The following is a 22,637-nucleotide window of genomic DNA, read 5'->3' on the forward strand; positions in this document are numbered from 1 at the left end:
TTAATTGTGGTATTTATTTCCCCTCCATCTCCAGGCCTTGAGATCTGCTCAACACTGCTGGCATCCTCTCTGTCACTTCCTTCCTGGTGGCCTGCTTGTGGGCCTGGGAAGGTCAGCTGGGAGAGCCCCTGGCTGGCAGTGAAGTCCAGCATGCCAGCCCCTTCCCAGGTGAAAGCGTTCCTCTTTGGTGGATTCGTGACTCTTACCTTATAAAAGCAGCTAACAGCTGAACCAGTCAGCAGGGGAAACTAAAGTACTGATAAAGTGCATCTAGGGCCAGGACTCACCTGAGAACTCCTTGAGGTGGGCAAGGTCTAGGAAGGGTGAGGAGTCCCACCTGAGAAACCTCATCTAGGTGAGCCTGCAGTGCACAGGAGGTTGGAGTGGCTCACCTCCAAAGGTCCTTTCCAGTCCAACACGAGTAACGTGGACTCTGGACCAGCCACACAAAGGTAATGCCTTGGGAGGCAGCAGCACGAGAATGTGTAAAAGCACCTGGTGTTTCAGGAAGGGTACAAAGCCACTTGGAAACTCCCTTGGTGAGGAAAGCAGCATGTTGCGAGGAGTGAGACTAGGAGCTCTGCTAGTCCTGCCATGCCTGAGGCCGAAAAACCATGTCCACTGCAGTCCGCAGCTGGGTGACTCATGTTTGCCTGCAGTTCAGGGATTTTCCCAGCTCTTCCACATCAGGATGACTGTCAGGTGTGCTGGGAGGCAGATCCCAAGACACTTTGTACTTGGAACTCATGTAAGCGGCTGCTCCATCTCTGCTCCAGGAAAAAAAGAAATCAGGTTTTGGCTCCGTGCCGCAAGCCTCGCCTCAAAAGCAGGCCAGCCAGACCTCTGGCCAGTGGGACAAATGTGTTGAGCAAACCAGGTCAATTGGACATTGGTTCAGCTTCAGGGAAGGACGCGGGCATCTCTTGGATCACGTTCCTATGCCTTGCCCTGCTGCATTTCTGTGAAGGCACAGAGGAAAGGCACTGCTTCAGAACTTTCACGGAACTTTGTCTTTGGGCTCTGTCAGAGCATGACGAGTGTCAGCAATGACCTTGTTGTCCTCTCCTCTGCCTTCAGGAGACTTCCTCTACTTCACAACACTCCATCCTTGCTGAAACATCTTGGAAACATGGGCCATGTCTCCCCCACGTGTCCTGTCTTGATCTTCTTCCTGACCTTACTCCATAGTCTCCTGCGTGTCTGTGATGAACCACAGGGAGAAACGTCTCGCAGAATTAGCTCCAATCTCAGCACTGAATGCCCTTGTGCGGTGACCTCTCAAGTCCTCTGTGGCTGACTGTCACCGTGACTGGTGGCCATGCTCACCACAAAGTGGATGAGACTCCAGAGGACGTTTGTATGATGGAATCACACAATCCCGCACAGGGAGCCTAAGACCTCTGTCGTAATTGGCCTTAGGAGCCTGGGACACAGATACATCAGTTCAATGTCGGGTGGTATGAGGCAGGAACAAAAGCTGTCAGATGAAAGAAGCAAGCTCTTAACCACCAACAAGGCCTCTGAAGGAAGCAACTATGAGGTGTTCTGATGCTTCATGAGCAAGGAATGTTTCTGTTCCCATGGGGCTCTGGGATGCAGCATAAAAGACCGTGCTGCTGCAGGCTCTGCATCCACTTCTCTTCTCTCTCCCTTTCCTTGAGGAACGAGGTAAGCCTGCGTTCACTCCAGCTCTCCCTGAGGGCCCCATTGCTTTCATGCTGGCGACTCAGTTTGGAACTTGGGCTGCCTCAGATTGGCACTGCAATACAGATGTTTCGGGCCTGTGACCTCTCTCCCTTTGGAAGGGGTGGATTTGGAGAGCTGGGGACTGTGGGGACCTCTCAAGCAGAGGGAGATTGATGGGGGTCAGCTGCAGGGATGTCTCTCTGCAAGAATTAGCACCTGAAAACAGACGGACTCTTACCAAATAGCCCTGTGCATCCTGTCCAATCTTCAATGCGGCGATTTCTGCTGTGGAGATGACAAAGGCTGATCTTGGGGTCTGTGTTCCCTCCCTGCTACTCTGTGTTTCAGCTTTGCCTCCCTCGACGAGAGATGTCTTGCTTCAGACCCTGTGTCCCATCCCCCTGCGGTGCCTCTGGCCCAACCCCACTTGCAAGCAGCTGCAGTGAGCCGTGTGTCGCCCGGTGCGCTGACTCGACGGTTGCCATCCAGGCCTCCCCGGTCGTGGTGACCCTGCCGGGCCCCATCCTCACCTCTTTCCCTCAGAACACCGCCGTGGGATCCTCTCTGTCAGCTGCTGTTGGCAGCTCCCTCAGCACTGGGGGGGTTCCCATCTCTTCTGGGGGCTCCCTTGGTCTGGGGGGGTCAGGGCTGTGTCTGCCTTCCCCACTCTGCCGCTTCAACTGCTGAAGCGCGTGGATCATCCCATTTGGGGCAGACATCCCTGAGATGGACGGGCCATTCTCTCTGCCTCCCTGAACCCTGCAGACGTTCTTCTTGGTCTCTGTACTGTGCCACTGCCTTTCTACCTTCCCATTAAAGGCCTTGTGCAGCATAGCTGGAGACTCGTGGTGGTCTGTTCTCTTCCTCCCTCCATTAGCTTCCTTCCAACAGGAAGACATTGGTCTGATAAGGTGAAAAAACAGTGAGGAAAGGAGTCTGGGAGCCAAAAGCTGCAGAGGTCCCACTGAGATTTGAACTCAGATCGCTGGATTCAGAGTCCAGAGTGCTCACCATTACACCATGGGACCCTCTGGACACCTGCTGTGTCCCTGCTGTGAGCAAGTGATGGAGCATAGCACGAGGTTCAACAAAAGGAAGAGCTGCCAGGATGACACAACACACCTTCCTATGAATTGCACAACGCTGAATGCCTTCTTTCTCTGATGGCACTCAGGCGCCCTCTCTCCTGACATCCTAACTCTTTCCACTGGAAACACAGCAGGCAAAACCTGCCCTCTCCCGTGTCTGCGAGTCAATCCCCACACTTGGTGCACTTCCACGGCTATACGGACGTCCCTGACCTCAGTCCACAGCAACTACCATAAACAGGTGCACAACAGAAAGACAGGAAGCCTTCGAGAAATGAGTCTCCATCCTGGTGATCACAGGATGGACGTGAGCTTGGAGCCCTCGTACCGCTGGCAGGCACAAATGGCTTCTGCTGTTTGCTGTACTTCTGTGGAAGGGGAACGACGGGAATAGGCTGGGGCTCAGAGTGCAAAGAAACATGCCTGGAAAGGTGGCAGAGTGGTATCTCCTGAGTGCGGAGTGTGTATCTCACTTCCTTCTTCCCAGGAACATTGTTGCATCCACTTCCGGTTATATTCGGAAGGTCTAAAAAATGCCGGAGTCTCAGTATAGTATGGCAGTGGCTCTGCACGCAGCCTGGGGACACAGGGATGCCGACATGTGCAGTCCTGGCTACGATTGTGTAAAAGAGTATTTCAAACCCAACCTGACAGGAAAGATCACCCTGCTCTGACAATGGGCATTGTACACACCAGCATTCTCTGCGGAGGTCAAGAAACCCCACCTTTGACCAGCCAGCTCCACAGAGATGCCAAATACAGAGGATGAAGAAGAGAGTAAATTCAGTCAAGTTGGTGTGATTTCAGAACACCCAGACAGGCCTCTGAGCCATAAAGGACAGCCATCCACCTGCTGCAGCACCAAACTGCTTCAGCATTTCTCTGCAGCACCCTCGTCATGGGGGTGCTCGTCCCTGGGAGAGAAAGCAGGCAGCACCATGCTCTGGGGACGCAAGGAAGGCTCGATGTCCCAGGGCACATGGCATTCAAATGTCAGGACAGAAACGGGGTGGTTTTGGAGCACGACACACTGCTTCTGCAGCCTGGCTGAAGAAAAGCTGGGGTGCGTTGGCCGGGAATCGAACCCGGGTCAACTGCTTGGAAGGCAGCTATGCTCACCACTATACCACCAACGCATCTGTCTGCGTGCCTCCCTGGGGCTCCGGCAGCTCACCAACTCAATGGGCTCCTCCTTCCAGCCACCTGCCCACACCCTGCCTCAACCTGCTGGGGGGCCCCTGCCATTCTGTCTCATTCTCAAAGACAGGGATGAGGCACAGCTACCAGAAACACCTCTGTCTTCTCCGTCTTCTGCAACGCCCGTTGCTGCCTCCCTGGCTGCTGCTGCTGGCGCTGCTCTCCTTCGGGTCTGACGCGGGCTGCCCGTGCACGTGCTCTGCATGTGTAGGTGGGGGTGTGCAACCGTGACAGTGTCAGCATAGCTAGCAGAGCCGCCAGCGTATCCTGGGCAGAGTTGAGGGCTGAGGTATGTCTGCTGCTCCACAGCAGCCTGCCCTGCTGAGGGGCCCTTTTGGAGTGCTGACTGGCAAGAAAGCAAAGGAGAAGGGTGGAGAGCGAGAGAGACAGTGCAGAGGGAGTGCAACAGCCAAAGCCATGGCTGTCCTGAGAGAGGAAGGGCCGCAGTGGCACAAAAGCTTGACAGGAGCCTGCAACTAAAGGCTGTAGCAGAGGATGGTTTCGATCCATCGACCTCTGGGTTATGGGCCCAGCACGCTTCCGCTGCGCCACTCTGCTCCCCCCCAAGCCCCTCTCCCCCCACCTCACCCAGCCCTGCGTGGTGCGCCCTGAGCCAAACCCGCAGCAATGGGGCGCCTGCCTGCCTGCTTTGTAGGCTGCCCACAACCTGCTCTCCACACAGCTCACCAGGGCCGCCACCATGCCCGCAAATCACGCTGCCCCGTGATGGGGACTGCGCCCCCTGACACACAGCGCCCTGCCCCTGCCTGTGCTGCGCTCCCCTGCGGAGCATGGCTCCTCCGACTGCCTGACGCAGCCCAGCCCTCGCTGCTCCCTCACAGACACAGGGCTGTGCCCACCACCGGCCAGGGGCCTGCCAGGCACACAGGGAAAGCCCTCAGCCCCAGCCCTGAAGCGTAGGTAGAGCCTGCCATGGGGGACGAGGGACGAGGTGGCCATGCTCAGGCCTGCATGTTTCTGCCTCTGCCTGCTGCTTCCCTGGCCTGTCTACACGCCCCGGCACACAGCAGCCAGACACACGAGATAAAGCTCAAACACAACACACAGGGCTGGGCATAGAAGGAGCGCTGCTGGAGACTGCCTGCCTTCCGCAGTGGGGATAGCTCAGGGCAGAGCCTTTGAGCTGCCCCTTAGTCCTTTGCGGCTCTGTGACCGTCAGTGGGACAACTGCAGGGGACAAGCCAGGTACCGGTATGGGCCTTACACACATTCTCCTTCTCGGGGCTCTCTCCTTGCCATAATACCTCAGGGTATTAGCCCTTGTCCTATCCCTTCCCACTTCAGCAAACAAGGCCAGGCTACCAGCATCAGCCCCTCTTCCTCCCAGGGCCTTTGCTGCTGGAGCAGCTGGCCATGGGACCAAAAGAAGGCCTCTCTGAAGCCTCCTGCTCTTTTCTAGCACACGGGTCAGCACCTGAGACAGCAGGGAGTAGTCTGATGGATGCCACAGTCCCCACCACACGTCCTTTTGCACTTGCTCTTCTTCCTCAGAGGAGAAGCAGACAGGATAGACCGGTGCACCCCTCAGCATCTCAGCTTTATGCCAAATTTAGGAAAGACCCCTGGGAAAGGTTGTCCCTATGTGTGCAAGGGCTGGGGACGGAGAGGGGTCAGCCGTTAGAACCCCGTGGCCTTCAGGCAAGATCCACGAGGATCCACTGCTCTCAGAGCTAGGAAGTGTCTTCCCTTTAGGATGACGCCACTGTTCACAGAAGGACTTCTACAGCCCCTGGACATCAGTGGCCTTTTCTGTGCCCACTTCTTGCCTGACTGGTAAATGGGATCAGGATTACTTGCCCATTCAGGCAGTGTTGGGGTGGAGGCGAGGACAAGGACTCGCAGTGAGCAAGGGGGAGTTGCTGTGTTCTCTGGCAAGGCCCTGTGCAGCTGGAGGAACACGACTGTGCCTGGGGGCCTGCATCCCATGGCAGCTGCACGGTCACTGCAGGCAGACCAAAAGGGGACTTCATGCCATAGTTGGCAGGATTCGAACCTGCGCGGGGAAACCCCAATGGATTTCTAGTCCATCGCCTTCACCACTCGGCCACAACTACCTGCTCCAGACAGCTCTGCTGGGATCATCAAGTGCCCTGTGCAATGATGACCAGCTCCCTGGCACTCTCAAGGACAGGCTGCACCCAAAGACGGTGCACAGAGGACCTGCAACATCAGCCCAAAATGGCACCTGCTGACAGGCTTCCTGGCCCCTTGACTGGTGGAACCCCACGGATAACGATGCACCTCCCAGCACCTTGGCCTCACACTGCCGTACGGCATATGGAATCGTTTCTACACACTGAATCATTTCTGCTCACCTGCCATCTTTGCTGCTTCCATGGAAAAAGCGTGGAGACAACCTATGTGGAGACAGACACTGATGCTGGTAGCTGTGGGATGGGATATTAGTCATGGGATGCAGTCTTTCCCAAACTGATCCAATGTGGGCTTCCAACACAATGCGGTTCTTCAAGAACCACTCCAACATGGTCCTTACAACAGGATGCAGTCCTTCAGGAACAGACTCCTCCAGACTGCGTCCCCCACACGCTGCAGCTCCCACCAGACACCCTGCTCCACCATGAGCTCCTTTCCTTGGATTGCAGTTCTGGCCCAGAGTCTGCTCCTCTGATGGCTAACAGTGGTCTGTAATGTCCTTCGGGCCATATCCACCTGCTCCACCATGGTCTTTTACATGGGCTGCAGGGGGACAGCTTGCTCCTCCACTGTCCTCGACGCAGGCCACAGGACAACTTCTTCTCCAGACCTGGAGCATCTCCTTCCCATCCTTCTTCATTGTACTTGGTGTCTGCAGGGTTGCTTCTCTCTACTTTTCCTCATTCCTCTCTCCCAAATGCTGTTGCACAGCATTTTTCTTTTTTTCCCCTTTCTTAAATATGCTATCACAGAAGCACAACCAACATCGCTCATTGGCTCAGCTTTGGAGAGTGGTGGGTCCCTTTTTGAGATTGTAAACAGAAAGGGTCTCGTGGGTTAAGTGGTGATTGGTGACCATCTTGTCCATAGTGACCATGAAGTAGTCAGATTTAAAATATTAGGTGATAGGAGGAAAACTACCACTAAATCTTCAACCCTGGGTATAGGGGGAGCAGACTTGGGGTTGCTCAGGGAACTAGTTAGTATGGTCCCCTGGGAATTTGCTTTTGAAGGTGCTGGGATACATCAGCACAGGTACTTTTAAAGTACTACCTCTTAAGAGTACAGGAACAGAGGACTCAAAAATGTCAGCAGTCAAGCAGGCAGGACAGAATGCCGGGTTGGCTGGGCAGGGATCTTCTTCTAGAGCTTAGATGGGAAAAGAAAGTATATGGCCACTGCAGATGAGGTCAGGTGACATGAGAGGACTACAACATTGCTGTTCAGCATTGTAAGTTAATAATTTGTGCAGCCAAAGCTCAATTAGAGTTGAAGCTGGCCAACAAAAAGGACTTTTTAAAGTATGTTAACTGCAAAAGGAGGACCACAGGGAACATTGGTCCATTATTTGATGAGGGTATTCACCTCACAGATGGGGATATAGACAAAGCAGACATTCAATGCCATCTTTACCTGTTTCTTCAACAGCAATGATGAGCTCTGGGACCCAGACAGCCCTGATATGGCGGGCTGTGACTGCAGGAACAATAAACTCCCAGCCAACTCCAGACTTGTGTGGGATTTGCTGCTCCAGCTGGATGCATGTAAGTCTATAGGGTCAGATGGAATTCAGCCCAGGGTACTCAAAGAGCTGATCGATGTCATCATGAGACTACTATCAATTATTTTTCAACAGTCTTGGGAATCTAGAGTGGTCCTAGTCGACTGGAAGCTGGCAAATGTTGCCCTAATTTTCAAGAAGGGCGAGAAAGAAGACCCTGGTAATTACAGGCCTGTCAGTCTCACTTCAGTGCCTAGTAAAATTATGGAGAAGATTATGCTGGGAGTTACTGAAAAACACTTACAAGACAACACAGTCATTGGTCATTGCCAACTCAAGATCACTAGGGGAAAGTGCTGTTTAGCTAACTCATTTTTTCTTTTATGTAACAGTGTTGACCAAGGGAAACCAAGGGAAACCACTTGATACAATCTTTTTTTTTTTTTTCAGTAAAGCTTTTGATACTGTTTCTCACAGTATTCTTCTGTCCATCATACAGCTCGATAAATACGTAATATGAAGGGTGCACAGTTGGTTGACAGGTCAGGCTCAAAGGTTTATAGTAAATGGAGTTGCATCAGAATGGTGGCCAATCAATAGTGGGGTTCTTCAGGGCTCCATCTTGGGGCCAGTTCTCTTCATTATTCTTATAAATGATCCGGATGCAAAACTCGAATGTATACTAAGTAAAATTGAAGACATTAAATTACAAGGAGCTGTTGACTCCATCGAGAGTAGAGAGGTCTTGCAGAGAGATCTTGACAAATTAGAGGGCTGAGCAATCACCAACCTCATGAAGTTTAACAAGAGAAGTGCCAGATTCTGCACCTGGGACAGGGCAACCCTGGATATACGTACAAACTGATGGACGAGAGGCTGGAAAGCAGCCTTACAGAAAGAGATTGGGAGTTCTGGTCAGTGGCAAGCTGTATATGAATCACGAATGTGCCCTGGCAGCCAAAAGGGCCAACCATATCCTGGGGTGCATCAGGCACAGCATTGCTAACCAGTTGAGGAAGTGATTGTCTCATCCTACTCTACACTGGTGCAACCTCACCTCGACTACTGCGTGCAGTTTTAAGCACCATGATATAAGAAGCACATAAAACGATTAGAGAATATCCAAAGGAGGGCAACAAGGATGATGACAGGTCTAGAGGGGAAGACATATGAGGACTGATTGAAGTAAATTGGATTGTTCAGCCTCGAGAAGAGACTGAGGGGAGACCTCATCACATCCAACAGCTTTCTCATGAAGAGAGTGGAGGGGCAGGCACTGATTTCTTCTCTCTGGTGACCAGTGACAAGATCTGAGGGAAAAGCATGAAGCTGCATCAGGGGAAATTCAGATTAGATATTAGGAAAATGTTCTTCACTGGTGGTCAAGCACTGGAACAGGCTCCCCACAAAAGTGACACCAAGCCTGCTTCAAGAAGCATTTGGACAAGGCTCTCAGATATACGGTTTGATATTTGGGTGGTCCTGTGTGGAGTCAGGAGCTGGACTCAATGATCCTTGTGGATGCCTTCCAACTTAGGATATTCCGTGATTCTATGATTCTATGAGAACTAGACAAAACAGTCAGTGGGCCCTAGGGAATGATTCAGGCCACACCAGAGCTTGCTTACTTACTTCAGAGGTCTTAGTTGAGGTCCTTATACTAGAAAAATCTAGTAAAACTCAGATGCTCTAGGTTTCCGTAATAGGGCAAAATGTTCTCACATATCCTGTATTATATGTCAGCCCTATGCAGGTGTCCCAGAAGTGCATTGTGGCAAGGTGTTAGGCATAGGTGAATGGAAAGCTCAATGATGACTACAGCTTTGGTAAGCTACACTGTAACTAGAACTGCATTCACCACATTAGAAAATCTTTATTCTACATGCTGTGAATTCAGGCACTGAAGTCTTGTTCTGTGGGATCTGGTTTCCCCTCATCTTTGTTCCCAATGCTTTTCTCCTTTCTTAGATACAAGCGAAGAAAGTAGCAATAACAGTTGTTGGAGTTTACACTGGGTTTGGATTTTGAGCCACAGCACCCATCCTGCTTCTGCACAGCACAAGAAATCTGTGCAGGCCTTGCGAGAGAGTTTATTCTTGTTGGTTGGATACCATCATTCTCTGGCCCTTACTGCCTCCCTCAAGCACATACGAAGCCCTTGTTATCTGTCTGCAACTCAGATAATGTGATCACATTTTGAAAGAAATGTAAAGCAATACAGGGATCTGACATGCATGGCCCATCACTGATCCAAGATTTTTTTTTCCAGCCCATGCAACAACTACTCAGCCACTTGAAATGACTTAAAGACATGAAAGAAGTGTTTAACATGGCAGGGGAGGAAAAAAAAAAAAAAACAAAAACAACCTACAGTCATCTATCCAGAGACGGAATCTTTTGGGAACAATCTGAAAACTTTCTGACAAGGTCTCAAAGGCCACTGTGTAGAATTATGCTCCTGTATACAAAAAGCAGTCACAGCCAAGTCTAAACTGTCAGAAATTCACTTAAATTTATAGAACCATGGCTACTTAAAGACACTTCTGATTTCTCCTCCATACATGACTTTAAGGACTAAAAGGGAACACAAAACCTGGAGATGCATCAAATGATGGGACCACTTTGCAGTTGATTGTCTGATTTTCAGCCTCAAATTTTGGTCTTCTTCAGTCTTACTTGTGAACATCCTCAAGTCTCAGTCTTGTAAGTTCTTGCACCCAATGAGTTAATTTTGGAGAAGTGGTTTATATATATTCATACCAGGCATAAATAAGACAAGTTGGATTGGTGATCGTCTTTACAGAAAAATGCTAAATCCTGTTTTGTGATTTTTATACATGCAATTTATGTTTTGATATATATTTATACTGTATTTATATTCAAGCAAAACTGTGAACTGAAAAGAGCAATAATATCAATGTTTTAATGTTAATAATAATGAGGTAGTGCTTTAAAACAATTATAAGTCATTTTTATAAATTGATTACTTATATAAGTCATTAATTTAAAAGTCAATAGCAATTATTTCAATTCAGGTTTCAGTGCCAAATACATTCTTCCAGCAGTTTTGGACTTAACAGGGTCCTGGTGATGCTCTGAACTTTCTGTGTATAAATTGATGACAATAAAATGACTACAGCTGCTAATAAGATTACTGTTCTTGAGTCCTTTTTAAAGGCAATTGGCTTGATCTGAAAAGTGTAACTACCTAAATTTTAGCTGATCATTGAGGAATCATACAGTTCAGTTAATGGGGAGAAAAAACAACTTTTAAAATGAATTAAATGGATCCAAAATTAGACATAAAAGATGCATCTGTCACAACATAAAGTGTTACACATTCTGTGGGTGTATATAGATTGCAACAGTGGGTTTGCAGGATTAAGTCTGATAGGGTTTTGTGATTCAGACCTGTAAACTAGCAAGAGATTTTAATTCAAATTATTTCAGCCTTTTTTTTTCTTTTTAATTAGCAAAACATGCCCTTCATCAAAATTATTTTTCCCCAAGGATCTCACAGACTCATAAAAGTTATCATGAAAAAAATAAAAATAAAAATTAAGAATATTTTAAAAAAAAGTGGTCACTATCCACAAACTGAAATTTCTGTATCTTTTTTTTTTTTTCTTCTAGAGATGAAATAAACTCTTTTGAATTTCTTACTTTCCTAGGAAATGTTCCATAAATGTATTTTCAACATTATCTTATAACAATGTGCCAATTCTTCTGTTTTCATATTTAAAAAAAATAAGCATTCTACATGCAAACTGTTTTAACAAGAAAAAATAATGATATGGGATGACCAGCTCTTTTGTTCCAATAACTTCAGGATCACAATTCTGAGATGCCTGAATCCAATAGACAAGATGATTAATTTATCTATCTCTCATTAATGCTTTTGAAAATTTGACGAAAGTTTTAGTAAACTAGAATTAAAATGAATTCAGGAATTAGGGGCAAGATTCATCAGAATGTACTTTAAATGGTTTCTACAGGGATGCTTACAGTTGGACTAGTCATCTACATTTTCCTTGTTATTACCGAACCTGCACTTTTGATGAGGTTTATCTTATCCTAAGGTCAGATAAACTGCCTGTTTCTTTTCATTGACTGAAAGAGAAACCTACATGGTAGTCATCTAAAGCTTAATCACACAAATCTTGTCTAGGGATAAGAAAATTTGTTTAATTTTTGCAGAAATAAGCATTTAATTTTCAAGCCTCTTTCCCATATTCTGCTCTCTTTTTCCTTTTTCTTTTTTTTTTTTTTTCCTGTTCTGTATTTGATCTCCAAGACTCAGCTCTGCACTTCTCTTTATGGAAGAGAATTCTACCCAGATCAACATGTTCCTCTTGCTAGGATTCCCAGGCCTAATGGACTTGAAGGTATTGTTCTTCATAGTACTACTACTGACATACATTTTAACTGTTATGGAGAATGTGGTCATCATTTCCCTAATCAAAACAAACCATGAGCTCTACAAACCCATGTATTTTTTTCTTGGTCATCTCTCCTTCATTGAGGTCTGGTACATCTCAGTTACTATCCCCAAACTCTTGGCAAATTTCATTGCTGAAGACAGAAGTATTTCCTTTGTGGGATGCATGACCCAAATATTTTTCTTCAGCTCCTTCATGTGCACTGAATGTGTCCTTCTCTCTGCCATGGCATATGATCGTTATGTGGCTATCTGTCAACCATTGCGCTATCTGGTCATCATGACATACCAAATGTGTATATACCTGATAGCTCTCTCCTGGTTCAGTGGGTTCACTGTATCTTTGATCAAGATCTCCTTCATCTCTCAGTTGGAGTTTTGTGGTCCCCAGGTAATTAACCATTTTTTCTGTGATATCAGCCCCGTGCTAAACCTCGCCTGTACTGATATGTCAGTGGCAGAGATGGTAGACTTTGTGTTGGCCTTATTCATCCTGCTTGTTCCTCTCTCCATCACTATTGTCTCCTACCTATTAATTATCACGACAATCCTGCATATCCCCACCACCCAAAGTAAGAAGAAAGCTTTCTCCACGTGTGCTTCCCACCTAACTGTGGTCACCATTTTCTTCTCAGCTGCCCTCTTTATGTATGCTCGGCCCAAGAAGATCGATCCTTATGACTTGAATAAGCTTGTGTCAGCTGTGTATACTATTGTCACTCCCATCTTAAACCCCTTCATTTACTGTCTGAGGAATCAGGAACTGAAGAGAGCATTAAAAAAAGTTCTTTCTGAAAAAATCAGTATCTATAAAGTCTCCAGATCCATCACTTCTCTCCAAATGCAAGGATAAGCTATGCATAAACTGGAGCTGATAAGCACACTATAAGGATATCTGGCTAATGTCTGTTCAAAACAGACAGACTGTGATCAGAGGAACAATGACAGGGTGGAGAATGCTGACAACCTGATCCTTCTGAATCAGTCATCCCTAATACCATCAAAGGTGAATGAGCCATAGTCCCAGGAACTTCCCCAAGTGCCATGCAAAATAAAGGGGACTATTGCATAAGGGAGTATAGAATGTGGAAAGCCTGGGGATGGATGGAAAGTCTGGAATGAAATAAAAGAATTGGGGATATTACAGGATTTATTACAGTTTGTTTAGGGAAATGGCCAAAGGAAGATAAAGGGAGATAAACACAGGAAAATGAGCAAATAAAAGATCACGTGCACTGGTCTGGTCAACCACTGTACCCGGTTACCACAATCTGTCCTGCCTTTTTATTAAACTGCTTTCCTTTCACAGGATTACAGAATTGTCAAGTTTAGAAGGGATCTCTGAAGGTCACCTGGTCCAACCTCCCTACTCAAGAAGGACCAACTAGAGCCAGTTGCCCAGGACCATAGGCAGATGGCTTTTGAATGTCTCCAAGGAGGGAGACTCCACAACCTCTCTGGGCAACTTGTTCCATTGCTCAGTCACCCACACAGTAAAGAAGATTTCCTTAATGTTCAGACAGAGCCTCCTGTGTTTCAGTTTATGCCAATTGCCTATTGTCCTGTCACTGGGCATCACTAGAAAGAGCCTGGCTCCAACCTCTTTGCACGATGTCCTGCCTTGAGACAGATTGCCTATGTCCTGCCTCAAGTTTTCCCTTTTTATGTGTGCATATGCATACGTGTGAGTGATTTGGTAGTAAACATAAAGACATTGATCAGGACAAGAGGCCTGAAAAACAGATTCTGGAGTGACAGAAGATTACGGGTCTAAAACTAGAGGGACCAAGGTCAGAAAGCAAGACATGGAGAGCCCATTAGTCCAAAATCCAGCTGCCAAAGGGACCGTGGCTCTGGATGCCAGACATTGAAAATATCAAGGGCCTGAGAGACCAAAACTGGAGAGACCAAAGGTCTAGTAGACAGATAAACTCATGAAGGGGATATTCTGCTATAAGACATCCACATTCATGCTGTCTGTGTTATGTGGAGACTTGTAAAATATAGTGTCCTACCCATATTGATCCATTTGTGGCTCTGCGTGTGTGTTTACATGCACCTATTGGGAACTTGTGCTCAGGCTCACTACTAGCAGGGCATGGAAACAGGGATATGTATTGGGTTTATATGGCAAGGGCTTAGTAACAGGGGGGCTGGAGGGGTGGCTAGTGGCCTTTGTGAGAAGAATACAGAAGCTGCCCCGTGTTAGATAGACACCAGTTCCAGGCAGCTCAAAAAGAGATCTGTTGCTGGACATAGTCGAGCCAATAAGCAATGTTGGTTACGCCTCTGTGAGAGCAGATTTAAGAAAGGGAAAAAGAAAACTGCTGTGCAACAGCAGCTGGGAGAGAGGAGTGAGAAACAGCACTACATACACCAAGGTTAGTGCAGAAGGAGGGCAGGAGGTGCTCCAGGCACAGAGCAGAAGTTCCACTGTGGCCTGTGGAGGACCCCATGGTGGAGCAGGTGGATGTGGCCTGAATTAGGCTGCAGCCCATGGAGAGCCCCCGCAGGAGCAGGCTCCAGGCCAGAGTTGCAGGCTGTGGAGAGGAGCTGCCACCCATGGGAGACCCATGTTGGAGCAGTTTGCTCCTGATGGATGGACCCTGTGGTACAGACCCATACTGGAGCATTTCTTGAAGAGATGCAGTCTGTGGGGAGCCCACACAGGATCAATTTTTGAAGGATGGCATCCTGCGGGAAGGACCCTGCATTGGAGCAGAGGAAGAGAGCAACAATGGAGCGGCAGAGATGAAGTGTTACAGGCTGACTGCAGCCCCCATTCCATTGCACCACTCGGGGGGAGGACGTAGGAGACGGTGGATGGGGGGAAAGTTTTTTAGTTTGCTTTGATTTATTCACTGTTCTAGTCTGCTAGTTATAGGCAATAAATTATATTAATATCCCTATGCTGAGTCTGTTTTGTCTGTGATGGTAATTGCTGGGTGGTCTCCCAATTATCTCAACCCTTGAGCTCTTTTCATTGTATTTTCTCCCCTTTTTTCCTTCGAGGAGGAGGAGTGAGAGAGTGGTTGTGGTGGAGTTTAGCTGCCCAGCAGGGTAAAAACACCACAGGATAAAGAGCAATCATTCCACTCACCTGCCCAGGACTGCAGGAATACGCTGGATGCAGCTACTCTTAATACATACTTGAGAACAGCTCTAAGAATCTCTTTAAATTCATCAAATTTGAAGTTGGCTATATGAGATACAGCAAATAAATCAATATCCATCGATTATAATGCAACAGTGTTCTCATTTGTTCTTGTCATTGACCAATGTTTGGGTACCATTCTATGATTATACAATTCTAAGTAAGTCCATGGATGTTCAGTGTGGACTTTTGTAGAGGTTTGGATAGTCTCCTAGTCTCAACACAATAGCAATAATCACAGGCTCAGTTTGGTGATGAAGATTCATATAGTTCGTTCGTAACATGCAGTTGAAATTCAGTTTTCCAAATGCTTTAGCATGAGTATATACTCATGACATACCATCAGCAAAAACAAAATAGAAAGTTCCAGTAGGTAGAAACTAGTCCATGAAAAAAATACATGGTTCCAAACTTCCCTTTTGTTCCTCTACCCTTTTGCAAAAAGAATAGACTACCTTACACTGTATCACTCTTTAATTCCATTCCTATCACAGGGCACTGAGTTCTTACATAACCAGTAAGAATTTCCCACATTTCTTTTCTACGGCATTCTCAAACACCCTATCCCTTTCTTCATGTTACCTCCAGGGACACAGGGCAGAGATAGTGGCCAAAACAAAAAAACAAACAAACAAACAAACAAACAAACAAACTCCCTTTTTTGAACTGAGAATTATAAATAAGAACATCAACATTTTTGGGGTTGTGCTAGATGGCTGCTTACAAGATGTGACCCAAAAGAGATCTAACCATATGCCATGTGATTACAGGTAGTTTATTCCATGAGGTGCAAACTATCATTTTTGGGGCAAATGCCAGTTTGCACACCAAGTTGGTAGCTGAGATCTCTCTCTGGTTTGTTCTCAAAGACAGCACACATATAGCCTTTGCAAGCTTGGTGTAGAGTTACAGTTTCTTTCTGCACCAGTGCAGAACTGAACACCAGACAGGTCTTGCAAGGAGGGAAACAGTTCCTTCACAACTTTCCAGCTAAAAAAAAATAAAAATAAAAAAAATTTCACGGACTCATGGACTGTACGTCCGAGTGCTGATGTTAGCTATATACTTGATTCCTGCTCATTCCTATTCACCCTGCATTGCAGTAAAGCTGGTGTTGAAATTTCTCTTGTATCTTCCTACAAGCATTGTCACAAAACATTACGCCACAACATACCGTTTCTTCTGAGTGTATATAAAAAAGCTTGTCAAGTCTTCTGTCTGCCTCAGGTGCAGTTGTTCTTAAAGTCCAAGAGTGCTGGAAGGAGCATCTGAGTTCTCAGAGTGGGTGTGGAATTCCTAGCTGACTGTTCAGTGTGATGGGTTTGGTGTGATGACAGCAAGAATGTCTGCCTTGTTCATGATGCCTTTTTTAGAAGTTGGGGGTCAGCATTTTTCGAAATCTTGAGGAAAGTATTTAGTACAGTCAGGAGTAAGTAAGATGGGCAGAAGAGTAGAAGATAGGCAGGAGAGTGGAATTCAGGTGAAAGGTCTCGATGTAGTTGTCTAAAAATGTACACTTCATGCTCATCTCCATTTTTAAGCATACATTTAAATACACGTTCATTAGTAAGGCTCCCCTTATACTTCATGAAAAGATGTGGATCCCCCAAAAAGAGATGACTCGAGTCAAATGTTGGCAAAATTCTCAGTCTATGCAACACTCAAAATGTAACACATAGTAGCTCTCTTGGGATATACAGATTGTCTGGATGTGAGGAGAGTCATTCAGCTTCCTAAACATAGCCATCAAGTAATAATGTAATACTTTGTATTATCCAGGACTACTGAATGGGACTGTCAGCTTTGGCTCATATCCTGCAAGAGACAAACATGCTTCTGTATCGGATGCTGGAGACTAGATGGGCTACAATAAGACATCTACACTGACAGAATAAAGATCAAGGCCTTAAATATCTCCCCTGATTTACATCTAAGCAATTAAATTGTAATGTGCTGAACTACATGAGATAATGAGTGATTTTTTTAGTCTCTTGTAATACAGCATCCTTTTGATCTCTTCTCTTGTAAATATGAATGGTGGAGTAACCACATTCTGAGTCTTGTTCCTGTTCTGGTCACTTTCCACCAGGAGAGTTTTCTCCCTAATATTTTATTCAGGGCAGATCTCACCTCCTGGTTCCTAAGAGTGTAGATCAAGGGGTTCAGAGCTGGGGTGATGGCACTGTACATGACAGACACCTGCATGTCCATTATAGAGGAGCTGCTTGAGGATGGAGGTGTATAATTGAAGAACAGTGGTATGTACATTAGTGCCACAACCGTAAGGTGAGAGGCACAGGTGGAGAAGGGCTTCCATCTTCCTTCCTGAGACTGGACTTTCTGGAAGAGGAAGGAGATGATGTATAGATAGGAAAGGACTATGAGAATGAATGGGCCTAGAGCAATAGATGTGGTGACAACATTAAGGAGGATCATGTTGAGGCTGGTACTACTACAAGCCAAATTCAACAGTGGCTTGATATCACAGAAAAAGTGATGAATTTGGTTATGCCCACAGAAACTCAGTTGAGAGGTCATAATTGAATGCATCATGGCATGTACAAAACCAATGGACCAGCTGGCCACAGCCAGCAGCAGACAAGTCCTTGGGCTCATGACAAGGGTGTAGCACAGCGGGTTGCAAATGGCCACATAGCGGTCATAAGCCATGGTGGCCAGGAGCACAGCCTCAGTACTGCCCAGAAAGTGGAAGAAGTAGAGCTGGGCCAAGCACCCAGCAAGAGAAATAGGCTGATGCCCAAAGAGAAAACCAGTCAGCATCTTGGGAACAGTAACTGTAGAGTAAAAAATGTCCAGGCAGGAAAGGTTCCCCAGGAAGAAGTACATCGGTGTGTGGAGCTGCGGCTCAGATATCACCATGGTCACAATGACACCATTTCCCAGAAGACTAGTTAGGTAGAGCAACAGGAAGGAGATGAAGAAAAAGTATTGTAGACCTTGGATATCGGTGAGGCCCAAAAGGATGAACTCACTGACCTCTGAGTGGTTCAGCATTGCTAGAAAAATAGGAAGCAAAGGCAAAATGTCAAGGTTTCACAGTGTGAGAAATGCTGTATTACAATACTTATTTTTTTCTGTGCTATTTTAATACAAGCAAATGAAGGAAAGAGCAAAACATTATATATGCAACCAAACATAAAAGCTGAATACAAACACAAGAATTTAACACAAACAAAAGTAAGTGTAGTACAGTCTTCTAATTTGTCTAGAACAAAAACAAAGAAAAAAGTGAAAAAATTACAGAGATTAAATATTAAAATAAAAACTTCCATCTGTGTATAATATAGAAGAATATGTAAGGACAATATGTAAGATATGAAACATTGCTGCTTCTTCACCTTCAGCCACATTCATATTTCAGTTCTGCCCATCTGTAACTCCCTGCTATAACCTTTAATCTCACCAATAAAACTTCATAATTCATAAAGATTCACAATGTGAATCACTCTTGATGTTTTCTTTTTACTATTGTGCCTACATTTCTTTAAGCCAATTTCAACTTTCCCATTTCTAATGGTTACTATTTCTTCCAGATCGTTCTTTGATCTTTAAAAATGTGCAATTTCCATTTTTTTAAATCAAAAACAGACACCAGAAGGTGCTCCAAGGTTCCATACAATAAGCAACATTTCTTTTGTACATTGCTGTCAATAAAAGAAGATGATGCCTTAGCATGTGATCACATGCTGTTTCTGTTATTGAACTATATATTTTGCCTAAACAACATCTTTTCGTTGAGTAGCAGCACATGAATGGAACAAAAGCCAGCATCTGATCTCCTACAATACTGTGATGGAGCAACAGTGAGTTTGTAGGAGCCAAATTAGCTAGCGCAAGTTCTTAGCCAAATTTGCTCATCACACTGAAAGCTGATCATACTGTCCCCACTGTGACATTAATGATCAGTACTGTCAGTATCTCTAGTCTTTTAAAATGCAAGTGAGCAAGCACATGCTCTCACTTTTTTTGTTTCAAATAAGTTTTCTTAGCACTATGTATAATTTCTGAACATATAGAATAAAAAGCAAAGTCCCGAAATTATTTTGCTAGGGCAGATAGGCACAGGTATTTCTAGCTTAAAGTACAGACTGCAAATTCTGCAAACTGAGAATTTTTCTTTGTGTATTGAACATAGCAATGATTAATACTGACGAATATAAACAATGGAAAAAATATTACTTTCAAGATATTTCTTGTAAAGGTTAAAACACATATAGATACATTTCATAGCCTTTCTTCGTCATTCCACTACATACTTTTATTGAAAATAAGTAGTTGCTAGAAGTCATTATGATATATCTCCAACCCAGTCACTCTCTTTCTCATGCTACTTTAGCTTACCCTTTTAGCATGAAAACAATAAACTAACAAAACACTTTTAAAATGTTTTCATAATAAAAGAATGCAAGCATGTAGCCTAAGGTAATTTCTGCATATATGCATCCACTCTAAAAAACTGATCATATTTGGCTAAAAATACTTTTAGCATTATCTTTTGAATAATATATATTTGAAACATTAGATTTAATATTGTTCTAGATTTGTCAAAATGTTAGTCACCTGCATTTGAAGAGTTAGAGATGTTATTCTCTATGAAATACAAACGCTTCAGTTTCTTACATGTTATTTGCCACCTTTAAGCATAGAAGTGTTTCTCACTGAAATCCATCTGGGGAAAAACATCACTCCATTAAGGTGTGTCCCAAAATGCCCTCTGATTCTGCCTGTTATTCTCAGTTAACTACAGGTGATCTAATCACTTTCTTCTACTCCTTTAACGATATTTTTTTCTTCTATGTCTAACATTTCCCTTCTATTTCACAGATGCTGACTAATCTTTTCTCCAGTGAATGGAGAAACACATCCAGTCAAAGGAAAACAGATGTCCCAAAGTTTTTTGTTTGTTTGTTTGTTTGTTTTTCCAGGGGTGGAGGAAGTCCCAAAGTTTTTTGTTTGGTTGGTTGGTTTTTATTTTTGTTTTTCAGGCATGTGGGGAAGACACTTGCTCAAATATAAATGCAAATAAAAGTCTTTGCATGCTGAAGGTTGCCCATTTTTCCAACTGTATAAATTATTTTTTTTTCTGCACAAGCCTCACATCACCACCAATCAGTATTTTTCTGATTGTAGTAGAGCTCTCTGACCATGAGGGAATGGGAAAGCCAGAAAACAAAGCTGAGGACAAAACAACCTATTCTGAATTTCTGAATTCAAAGATTAAGAATTTCTGTCTTGCTATTTTCTTTCATACCTTATTTTTTTAGATGAGAGATTAATACTGTGGCCATGATGAAAAAGACTTCCATGTATATTCAGGTAAGACACAAGGAGGAAGCTTTGCAAACTCTACTAGAAATTTCTGATGGGGGAAAAAAAATGTTTTGTTTTTTTGTTTTTTTTTGTTTTTTTTTTTTATCATGTTCAGAATGTACAAAATATCCATCATGGGGGAAATAACTTTCCTACTGCTTTCATCGGTCTCTTGAGATTAGCTTTGTGACTCAGCGCAGAGTTGCAAAACAAAGAACCAAGCACTCCCTGAACATAATGCATGTATGAGTCACCTGCAAAACTAAAGAAAAAAAAGTGGAAGCAGATGACAACCTCAGCTGAACTGGAGCAGTGTTTTGGCCACTGCATTTCCTAAATCTCCTTCAAATATTCAAATTTGTGAAACCAAGTATGTGTTCCATTTTTGTTATGATCTGTTAGGATTTTTGATGTTTTATTTTTATTGTTATTTTACAGATAAGAAGGAATTTCTAGCCACGTAGTCAAAAAAAAAAATAATCACATCTTAAGCTTAATTTTCAATCTTATGGAAAAGTTGCAGCTGCTTACATAAATAATGTGTTCAATTTTAGTTCAAGAAGTTCAAATGTGCGGGTGTAAATCCTACAGAAACTTTTAAATCACAAAGATGCATCTTTCTAGGAATTTGGCTTTTACTTTTCCTCTATAAAGCTCCTGGCAGCTCAGCTCCAGATTGGTTTTGGGTTTTAAAACCCAGTATGTTCAAAGTAGTTTTGTAGACACGTAGAACCTCGGCAGGCTTACTCTCCTTCCCCTGATCAAAACAAGCCAAATGCACTGTGTCTTGTCCAGTAAAGTTTTCAACAATTTCAAGGACATTTAAGCAAACTCTCCGGGCAACTAGTTCAGTTGTCCAAATACCCTAAGGGTGAAGAAGTATTCCCTAGTACCCAATTCAAATTTCCCATGTTTCAACTTGCACAGATCACCTCTCGTCTTATCACTGTGCTCCTCTGAGAAGTATTTGCCTCCATTTTCTCTACACCTATGCCATACCATGTAGTAGTAGACAGCAACAAGATCTGTGAGACTTCCCTTCCTAAGGATGAAAAAAACAGTCTCCCAGCCTCTCCTTGTCCTCCAGGTGTGTCAGACCACTAATCACCCTGGTGTTCTTGTGTTCTTCCACTGCACTCACTCCACTAGGCCATGTCTTTCCAGTACTGGGCAGTCCAAAAACTGGACACACTGTTCCAAGTGTGATCTCAGAAGGGGAATGATCCCCACCCTTTATCTGTCTGTTGTCCATGCTTGTGCCGGTGTAGCCCAAGATGCACTTGGCCTTCCTTGCAGCAAGGGTACACTGCTGACACACATCTAATTTTTTGTCCACCTAGCCCCTGATAGGAGCAGTTACGGATGTAACCTGACCATCATGAGAAAACAGACATAAAACGACTGCTAAAAACTGTCAGGTGAAAATGCCCTTCAGCCTGGGAAATTAGTCTAGGAACTAGGCCTGGAAATTTGGCCTTTGCTGCCTGGGAACTTGGCTTGGGAACCGGAGGCCTCTTTGAAGGGTGCAGGTGGTGCCTTTGAAGTGCAGCTGGACACCTCAAACAGGGAGGAGCCAGCAGCACATGCGCACTGGTGTGTAGCTGGTGTGTCAGGGCCTGGGACCTCTGCACCAACTATTGTCAGTTTGCAAGATCACGCACTTACCATGGTGTCCACTAGGCAGAGAGCTCACTCCAAAAAGATTGTGGCGACCCAGACAGAGGCCTGCCCAGAGACATGGCTGTTCAGGCCTCTGGCTGTAGGGAGTGCCCGAGCCTGCCACTGCCAGGGGAAGGCAGTGGGGAGACCGCCTGTTCTCAGGGGGAAGGTCTGCTCACCGGTGGTGGCTGAGCTCAAGGAGGAGGTGGAAAGACTAAGGAGCATCAGGGTGTGTAAGCAGGAGATTGATTGGTGGAGTAACTCCCTGGCGAGCCAGAGAGAAGAGCACTGGTGGGATGCCCCCTAGAGGGTGATGGAGCCCTTGCCCTGGCACTGTTGGGCAGATGGAAGAGACCAAAAAGACGAGGCGGGTTGGAAGTGAGCCCCAGTTCAGCGTCGCAGGCAACC

General features: G+C 45.3%; 2 protein-coding genes and 1 long non-coding RNA gene across 3 annotated transcripts; 2 read left to right on the plus strand and 1 right to left on the minus strand.

The window, feature by feature from the left end:
* Positions 1 to 995: 995 nt before the first annotated feature.
* LOC310904684 lies at positions 996 to 2,520 on the plus strand. The gene is made up of 2 exons (XR_014588531.1): positions 996 to 1,668; positions 2,035 to 2,520. It is a non-coding gene; the product is annotated as an uncharacterized lncRNA (long non-coding RNA).
* An 8,838-nt stretch (positions 2,521 to 11,358) lies between these two features.
* Positions 11,359 to 12,938, plus strand: LOC310904776 (olfactory receptor 6B1-like; the record flags this gene model as incomplete). The annotated part of the gene is made up of 1 exon (XM_083849948.1): positions 11,359 to 12,938. Exon 1 carries the CDS (start codon positions 11,964 to 11,966, stop codon positions 12,936 to 12,938), a length of 975 nt encoding a protein of 324 aa, XP_083706074.1. The 5' UTR covers positions 11,359 to 11,963.
* Positions 12,939 to 15,407: 2,469 nt separating this feature from the next.
* On the minus strand, positions 15,408 to 19,847 carry LOC310904683 (olfactory receptor 12D2-like). Its single transcript, XM_083849782.1, has 2 exons — positions 19,821 to 19,847; positions 15,408 to 18,256 (listed from the first exon to the last, which is right to left on the minus strand). The coding sequence occupies exon 2, from the start codon at positions 18,252 to 18,254 to the stop codon at positions 17,223 to 17,225; it is 1,032 nt and encodes a 343-aa protein (XP_083705908.1). The 5' UTR covers positions 18,255 to 18,256; positions 19,821 to 19,847; the 3' UTR covers positions 15,408 to 17,222.
* Positions 19,848 to 22,637: the final 2,790 nt, after the last annotated feature.

The sequence above is a fragment of the Anser anser genome, assembly GCF_964211835.1.
Source record: "Anser anser genome assembly, chromosome: 10".
NCBI classification, from domain to species: domain Eukaryota; kingdom Metazoa; phylum Chordata; class Aves; order Anseriformes; family Anatidae; genus Anser; species Anser anser.